The 9,391-nt window shown below is 38.7% G+C and overlaps 1 protein-coding gene across 5 annotated transcripts in view; it reads right to left on the reverse strand.

Moving 5' to 3' along the window:
- Positions 1-346: 346 nt before the first annotated feature.
- gab3 (GRB2 associated binding protein 3) overlaps positions 347-9,391 on the reverse strand; it is a 12,515-nt gene continuing 3,470 nt past the window's right edge. For all 5 annotated transcript variants that reach the window (XM_069146784.1, XM_069146783.1, XM_069146786.1 and 2 more), the window contains exons 3-11: positions 7,227-7,527; positions 4,692-4,842; positions 4,149-4,591; positions 3,896-3,945; positions 3,338-3,584; positions 3,021-3,111; positions 2,456-2,540; positions 1,294-1,413; positions 347-1,005 (exon numbers count right to left, since the gene is read on the reverse strand). In XM_069146784.1, the coding sequence (XP_069002885.1) occupies positions 889-1,005; positions 1,294-1,413; positions 2,456-2,540; positions 3,021-3,111; positions 3,338-3,584; positions 3,896-3,945; positions 4,149-4,591; positions 4,692-4,842; positions 7,227-7,527 (1,605 nt within the window). In that variant the 3' untranslated portion in view covers positions 347-888. The remainder of the gene's footprint in view (positions 1,006-1,293; positions 1,414-2,455; positions 2,541-3,020; positions 3,112-3,337; positions 3,585-3,895; positions 3,946-4,148; positions 4,592-4,691; positions 4,843-7,226; positions 7,528-9,391) is intronic.

Consider the following 9,391-nt stretch of genomic DNA (forward strand, 5'->3'; position numbering starts at 1 on the left):
ATTAATTCTAAACAAAGCAATCTATCTATCTGTCTATCTGTCCGTCCGTCCGTCATCCAAACTGTTTGGTTCCTTGTATTAATATTTGTTCTCAGTAGGAAAGGACACGAATGAGGTGTGGTCTTTTTCATATGGAGCTGGATGGTGTTGGGAATAATTGGACAGATGTTCAACCAAAGTTCAGGTTCCAGTGCTGCCAAAGCATTGCTGTCTGCAACCAAAATGACAAAAGGTTATCCAGCTATATTCTCTTTCTAAGATAAATCTGTCTTCTGAGTTTATTAAATCTCTGCATCAGTAAAATCTGCATTTTCACAAACACCAATTTGAAGTGAATGGAGTCAGATTTAGGTATTTTGTTCATTGTATTCCAGCAGTTTGTAATTTTGTCCTTTATGAACTCATACAATCAGACGTGGGATTTTTAGAAGAAGACAAACACTCAGGATGGATCATTCAGGTTCATGACACATAATGGGAGAGACAAATAAAAAAAAGCATGTTTATCATTAAAAAAAAAAAAAACTTCTTTACAGTTATATTGTCATACATATATACTTTTTTTTTTACAATCAAGCAACATGATGCCCTTTTCCAAAAATTGGTAAAACCTTATGCTACATAAAAAAAATGACTGAATAGTGCATGATCAGGCAGTATTTACAGTTCAGCTCTCCAGAAACGTAACTTAGTTTCACCAGTGCAATTTTGTGTTTCCTCTAAGCAAAAGAATTGCGTAATTACTCTTGTAATTTTATTTCAGTTACTGTTCAAAGTGCTTTTATTTAGTTTTTGGTCGTATTCATGTGTGCCGCCTTGCTGCTGGTTTTTATTGTTGGTCTTCTTGAACCCGAGTGTTCCTGATTTTCTTCATCATGTATTTTCCAGTCATGTTTTTGACTGCCGCACATCTGTCCACTCCATCTTGGTGTTTAGAAGTGCCTGAGTCTTCTTCTCATCCACCTTCACGTAATCCACTCTGTACTCATCAGACAGAAAGGGCTTCTGCTTGACACAGAGAGGGAGAGGTCAGGAGACAGTGATCTAGTGTTGGAAATTTTTCGAACAGTTTCTGCTTCATCTGATGCACTTAAACTCCTGATTCTGCTGAGTGGACTGTACAAATCTTGTACAAATCTTAAGGATCTTATGGTTGGCTCATGCATTTCTTATTGCAAGTGTTGGGCACAAAGGAAATAAATACTTCAGATATAATAACACAATTTTTGCATCCCCTACATGAATTAAATGATAAACCAGTTAATATCTGTCATTCATCTAATCAAAACATACCTTTTGCACAGGAGAGGGAGATGCAGAATTGAAATCCAGTGACAAATAGTCAAGGTTTGAGTTTCTCGCCCAGGGCTGAAGTGCTCCATCAAAGGTGGGAGAGAACTGTTGCCTTGATTCCTGTCAGACAAAGAAATAGATGAAGACCTTGCTGAAACATTGCTGTTGTAAGTTAAAAAGATGAGAAAAATCAATTCTAGAGATACATCAGTACATTAGTAAACCATATAGTTTTGAGCCAAACGTCCACTTCACTGGTTTCTCATTTACATTAAATACTTCACTAAATAGAAGAGAGAGACTGAGTTTAAGAATACAGAAGAATCTACTTCTCTTCCCCCACCCCCCAGAGACACAGTTCATGACTAATGTGCTTTTTCTCGAAGCTTTATCTGGGAAAATTGAGACATCAAACTTGTTACAAATGTGCACTTTCAGGTAGCTGAGAATAATGTTTTAGAAATAGTCACTTTCCACTCCCACATTCATAGCTGAGGTTTGAGCACATTTTTACACTCACAAATGGTTCTGCATTTCTAAGAGAGTGATTTTGTTTCAAGTGTTCTGTACTTCTAAAGTCCAAAAATATCCAGATAATGCTGCCTACAAACTGCTAGTTAAAATCAACAGTACTTCACTGATTTCTGCACAGGTTATAGATATTAATACACTTGAATAGATGATAAATTCAAACACAAATGTGGCCAACACCACACTATCATCAGAATATAATGACACATTATCCAACAGATTACATATTTAAAAAAATTATTTAGAACCAGTTGGTAAGTGAAAGATTAATGTTGATACAAGTTACATGACAAAGCTGGGGTGAAAAGGAGAGCTGATTTAATGAGCCACACATCTTTAGAGCTTCTTTCAATGATCAACTATTATCAATAATGTCAAAGTCTTAACTAAGGATGAGAAAATTAAATTCAGCTTCTTTTGATGCCACTTCAGTGACATCAGGTGACGCCTCACAACATATTTATGGTACATTCAATTAAACACAGAAAAATAAAGTTAAGGATAGGCTTCTATTAGTCTCTAATACCAATAAAAATAATAATATTATTAAAATTACATGTTTGAGTGACAGGCTAAACACTATACACTGCAATGTTTGAAAAAAAAGAATTTCACTGAATAGAAAGGTTACCATTGAAGAGCAGCTTGTGACTTCATCTCTTGATATGTCCCCGTTCTCCACTCTCCTTTCAAGAGGTGGACATTTCACCAAAAAGCTGCCATTAAACCATAAGTAAAACAAATATTAAGAATTTAAGTCAGATCATCAAGCAACCTTGAAACTCTAAGCAAAGAAATAGAAAATAAAAAAAAACACGACAGAAAAATATTTGAGAAGTATATTTAAAACCGAAGTTACAATTTGATTTACCTCTGAATGTAAAGGTAAAAGCTGAGATTTAATTGGATCTAATAGTATATAAAAGGGAAGTTTCATAACAAAGCACATAACCTGAAACTGCTATCACTTCTAAATATCTAAATCTCGGTTATTAATGCTAAAATAAACAATTGATAAAATATACATTTGAGTTATTTATGGTAGGCACAGAGCCAAAAGTCTATATTTAAAATTTTTCAATAGAAAAATACAGAAAATTCAGAGGTAAAAAATAATTTCACTAATGTGAATTCAGCTCAAATCCATGTGGTCAAAACACAAAGATGGTGTTTGGATTAAGAGACTTTCTTCTCACCATGACTCGGTCAATGCTCTGCTCAAAGGAAGATGAGTAGGACATTCTGTGATCGTAGAAAGGCCTCTCAAGTCAAGAGGTGGGGGCCGAGCTGTGGACCAGGAAAGGACAAAGGTATTGGATTGGTTGTAACTCTGTGACGTGGCACGAAAAGGCCAGTTCAGAGGAGACCTCTACATGAAACCTGCACTGTCAGTAGCCCATGAATTAGCAATGTGACAGTGTGGGAGCATATGGATCAAAATCATCATCATTTTCAATCTCCCACAATGCTGAACATTTAACGTGAGCCAGTCAGGCCTGGCAACGACTCTCACCTCTCCTCAAGCGAGGTTTGAGGTGCCGGTGAATTGGAGGTGGTGCGAGATCTCCAGGTTGACACACTAGCGAGTTGAGAGACGAGGAGGACTCCACGCTGCAGCTGGTAGTGAGGAAGCTGAATGTCCTGGGGCTCATGGGGATGTAACCATCACATTCGACAGTGGTAACCGAAGGAGAAGGGGAAGCCATGGGGACATATGACTCATCCTGGTAGCTTTGAACTTGTGTGGTATTTAAACAAGGCTGCCGAAAGACAAAGCATCACAAAGTCAGACAAGTGCACCCCATGTAGGTCATTCTAGTACAGCTAGATCTATCTTTATATTGACAAAAAGATATGTCATGTTAATTAGTGAACTTTAAATGTGCAGGTTGGCAGATTTGATTACATTTGGATAATGCCAGGCGAGCAGTTTACCCCTGTTTCTAGGTTTTGTGCTAAACTAAGCTAAGCTAACCCACAAATGGTTCAAGCTTCCGTAGAGGCCCTGGACAGGAAGGAAAAATGTCAAAATTTAAATGTTTTTGTTTTCTGCAGCTGATGATCCTCTTACCAAATTAATACTTTGCCTCCTGCTCCTCATCAATCTGCTGTCAGCATTTCCTAAAAAAAAAGAAAGAAGAAAAGATTGGATTATTGTAAAATGACATTAGTTTACTTTCTGAACTATTACAGTCAGCTGTCTTAGATATCAATCCATATTCATCTTTATCATAATAGCACAAGGTTTCATTTTGCATCATTTGCAGCTACATCAGCTCCCGCTGCCTACTATGCAATGGGATGGTTTCATATTTCGGATTTACCTATTCTGAAATGGTCCAAGCACGACAAAGAGGTCCTCCGGGAAAATAATGCAGCGTTGCTTGAGAAATGCCGCGCACTCATTGCCCTCGGCCTGTGAGCTCCTTCATCGTTCAGCTGCTCTGACAGGTGATTAGGCTTGGGTGGCAGTGGAGGAGGTGTTAGCCTGTCGCCCGCCGCCTCGAATGACGACGTATACGGTTTGTCAAACTGGAAAACACTTGTGGCACAGGGACGTAGTGGAGAGGAGGAGGATGACGGCAGAGCTATGGAGATGCACGGAGCGCTGAAGGGAGGGTTGGTCAACCTTCCATGGGGGAAAAGAGACGGACTGGGACTGGGATGGGAGATGGAGGATGCAGAGGAATCAGTGCAGATGTCCTTCACCACATCGTCTGATAACCTCTGCTCCAGAGAGATCTCCGAGTTTGAAAAGCTGTCATGTCTACAGATATGGAAAAAAAAATGAAAACATTGCTATTTGTTAAACATAAACTGTTGTTATCACCCCGACTTGTGTCAAAGGTTTCACAGATTGTACGTACCGACTTGCAATCCCCGTCTCACACTGTGAGAGAAAGAGGTAGTCCAGTGGATGACTGGAATCTGGTTGGCTTGCTACAGACGCTCGGTCAGAGCTGTCAGGTGACAGCTGAAGGGAGGTGGGAGTGTGAGGAAAGCCGTCTTCTGAGCTCTCTGTTGGGAACAAGCAGAGAGAAAGTCGTTTGTGAAATGTTGAAACCATTAAGGAGTGACAAGAAAACTGCAATGCAGACACCAAAGGTAACTTAGAGCGTCCACACTACAGACAAACACACCTATTCCTCCAGCCTGTACTCACTTTACATATATTGTAAATGGAGCGGGTTGAGTTTTTTCATGCACGTTTAAAGTAGACACACGTGAGCCCTGTTCCCTCTTTTGTTTATATGTTCTCTCTTTCTTTGAGTCAGTTTGGCCCTCGTACAGAAATTTGTCTCATTCCATTTCACTCAAGGCCACCGAATCAAGGCCGTCCCTGCAGAGGCATGTGTTAAAAAAATATCCAAAGAACTCTGCGTCTTCTCATGAAATATTTGCAACCTTTCATAGATGTTTATGATCTCTTGTGGGTGCAGAACAACCTTTTAAATGCCTTTACAAAACTTATGAGGTACTGTTTCACAGAAGTCCTGAGATCGAGGCAGGATTTACTGCGGCTATAAAACCCTGGATTGAAGCGTTTTTTTTGAGCGTGCACAGTTTACGGCAGCGTCCAGGGCAGCATATCTCTGTGCCGTTACTTTATCTCCTTCATGCAGATGACAGTGCTCTAACAGACGCAAGCCTCACAAAATATCCATTATGCTTTCATTTGAAGAAACACTGAAGCAAAGATCAAAACAGCATCACCCTGGCAGTAGATTATAGTGATAGATTCTGAACATAGAAATTAAAGGCAATAAAAAGTAGGGCTTGATGATATCCAAATATAAATGTAATTGAACCCCAAAACATGGACGTGATACAAAAATGTCACTATTTATCTGCTGGTTTGACTGTGATGTTAAGTCCACAGCTCCCTGTTGATCTGCTGTTATCTGATACATCTTATACAGCAGCAGCATTAGTCTGTGTGACAACTAGCACGTAACATTTTTAAGTGTGAGGAACATCGTCTGTCCACAGACAACACTCAGTTTCCTGATAAGATGTGGGGCCACAGTTTGTTCTCCAGTCATTAATGCACAAAGCATGGCTGCAGCATTCATCAGAATTTATTTCCATTCCACAGTTGTGTGAAACAAACCTGTGCTAACAATTTTTTTTTAAATAGGGCAACATTTTCTTGTTGTTGTTGCTGCTGCTTCTGTGAAAGAAGACCAAATATTATCGTCATCAAATGGTGGTTAACACCATTTGATGACATGTGACGGTGTGTGGGTTTAGGAGCTCAGTTCGAGATAAATTTATCAGCCGAGTTTGTCGAAGCTGAAAGGACTGCAGCTTTGTAGCCAGCATGCCATGTTAAAACATTTTTTTGACTTTTTCAGCTTATCCAATGTTTTTTAAAATCCATCAGAAGCACTAACCATTCGAATGGATTGCCGTTTACGTCATTCCACTTCACTGAAAATAAAGCTAAATATTGTTTGCTTTGTTTTGTAATGAAGTTTTGTGCATAGGTTTTCAAAGAATTTGGCAGAAACTGGTGTCCTTGTGGTACTTATGTGAACAAAGTGTGCCCGTCTTGAGTTTTCAGTAACTGTGGGTACTGCATATTTATAGTTTCAAAGTTAAAACTGCACTTTGGACATGTTTTCTGCAAGTTATAATTGGAAACTTGAGGATTTGAACACAAAAAAAAATCATTTTAAATCATCAGTAAACTGCAACTTTATGTTTGAGGCGACAGTGTAACATTATTGTAGTTGACCCCGGTGCAAATGTTTTTCTTGTGCGTAACCCCGAACCTTAAGTACCCTAAATACAATCGCACGGTCGTGCGCACACACATACAAACACTTTTAGCTTAACCGGCTGAACCGCTGACGTGACAATTTCAACAGAAATTATCATAAAATGAGAAGGAGCAAAGTCGCAGGACAAACAAATTGCCGTTTCCCAGCAAGCCTTTTTCCTTGGTACCTTTTAGGAATAAAACAACCAAATTAAATGCGCCTTAATGTTGGGTAGAAATCAAATTTATTTGCAATAAAACATGTATTTTTGGAACATTCAATAACAAATAAAGATACATAAAATAGGCTCTGACTCAAAACCATAAGTGTTATACACAAGGTGGGAAGGTGGCATATGGAGTCTGTTTGGCTCCAACACACTGCTTCAGTTTTGAGACCTAACTAACCAAGGATGTTGAATAACCAGTTTGATCTAACGTTATAAAGTTTGCTTTTCAGTTGGCCACTTCCTGTGTTGGGAAAAGTAACACCACTTTCTTTTTTACCACTGGGGTGCAATCCACTATAACGCTGTGCTTTTCAATCAGACAGGTGTATTTTGGAACTAAAACTCTTTCCAGGTGTAGCTTCAACACGGCCACAGTTCAAACAGAAAAGAAAAGAATCAGATGTGTTTACCTGCATCCTCCAGGCTCCCAAACTGGCAGATTTGACTGATTCTGCTGATCCAGTTGTTCATCTCCTCCTCAGTTTTGGCCACCAGGTAGAAAATGCGAGATGACGTTTTCACCACAAAGAGATGCTTCCCATGGAAGTCTCGCTGTATCCGCAGCTGCCCGTCCAGCATTTCCACCTCACACTCTTTCAAGTCAATGGTGCGGATTGGCTTTTTGGAGTTCTTGCTTTGGTAGTATTCCAGCACATCGGGGTTCCCGCTCATGCGACCTCTTCGAAGGACAAACCAGCGTTTCCTCCACGCCTGCATTGGAAACAAACACATTTTCATGGCGTTATACATTTCACTTTAAACCTCACATTTTAAGCAGTGATGCATAATTCCAACTGTAATGTCTCACCTTTCACCCACAACCACTTTTTTATTAGTCATGATCAGTCATGAGAATTTGGTCACAGCTCCTGCTCAACAACAGCTAACCTCGCAACTTTAAACTCTGTTTTTTTTTTTGTTTGTGCTTTTGTTATGGTCAGTAAGCGGAACCTCAACTCCAATTTCCCAGAAGTAAAGAGAAGAGGAAGTTCGCTGTATTCAGCAGAAAATGTCAAACCTAACGAGAGAAGTATTTATACTTGGTCACCGCTTTACACAGAATACTGCGGTATCTTTCGCTCCAAGGATCTACTTCTAAGTAGCACCACAGCCCTCAATGCACAGACTGCCATCGCAGTCATGAAGGTGTCACATTATTAAAAATAGAAAGGATTAAAAAGAATGAATACGTATATTGAAGGTGGTTGTGAAGATTCTATCATTTCACACTTGGTTTTGTGGCTTCGTGTGAGCTGTTGGGTATATAACCCCGTGGTATGATTGTGGTGTGAAAATCTTTTTGTTTTTGCTGCATTTGGGTAATCTGCTCCTACACAAGTCAGTTGGTAATTTCTGTGTTGATACCAGGAAATGGTTAGACACGCCACATTTACTGCCAACAACACAGGCGAGTTTGAGAGGAAACCGTAACTAGACAGAAGCCAAATTTGTTCCTCGATGTTCTGAATGTGAAAGGTTTTTTGAGCTATGAAGTGATCGTGTATCTGCCGCATGGCGGTAAAAACGGATCAGTATATACTGTACACTTTGTCTTTTTGGAAACCTAAAATACAAGTTAATAAACAGCAGTTCTGAAAGTGCACCTTTTTATACTTATTTTTTTTATATAATTATTATTATTAAAGTAGACTTCCAAGGTTTTCTTAATATTAACTGCGAGATAAGGCCTATATTTTTAAGACTGTGGATATGATAGTTAAATAAAAACACTGATTTAAAACTCAGAAATAAGCCTATACAAACAAGGTTTTTCAAGACCTTTCTCAAGGTCTGTCTCATCAAATGGAGCTAGCTTACTGTCTGCCGTCATGTGACCTCTGTATAAAACTTGGGTCATATGATAACAGGTGGTCAGTGATGTCGACAGCTGAGCAAACTCCTGAGTAAACTGACCATGAATCAGAATTATTTTGGGGGGGAGTAAATGTTGTCAAGGTAAAAAAATAACATTCAGACTCAAGCTTAGGTTTATATGTAAAATAGTGTGTCTGTCCCAGTAAGCCAAGACCTCGAAACTCATGCAATGAAATTGAACTCAGACATTTTTAATTGTAGTATTAATACACCTGTACTCGAGCCCTCATCATGGCAGGTAAACTGTGTTCATTAATAAACACGTGAAGTTTTAAATTCTACCCTCAACAGTCCTAAAATGGCAACTGTACTATCAAACAATGCTGAGTATGATACATGTCTAATATTAATTAAATCGTTTGTAAGATTTGATTATTTTCCTGTTTCTTTTGTGTTTTGGTGGAATTTAAATGCGCTTGTATGTTAAAACAAAGAAACAAAATGACTGGATTAAGACAGTTGCTAATATTTCTATTGAAATGTCCCCATTAATAAACAGTATACCTATATGACACATTGTATACCTCAGAAAAAAACAAAAATAAACAAAATAGAAGCACTTGTGAGTAAGGTCCTACTTCAGTGGACTGTTAGCTGCAGAAAACCGTTAAATGTACATGTATGGAGGAAAAATGAAATGCAATGTTGACAGAACTCCACGTCAGAAGTGTGATTTAATTTTTTTTTTAATTATTTTTTT

The sequence above is a fragment of the Embiotoca jacksoni genome, unplaced genomic scaffold (assembly GCF_022577435.1).
Source record: "Embiotoca jacksoni isolate LCO1_2020_lvr unplaced genomic scaffold, fEmbJac1.0.p SCAF_13, whole genome shotgun sequence".
NCBI lineage: Eukaryota > Metazoa > Chordata > Actinopteri > Embiotocidae > Embiotoca > Embiotoca jacksoni.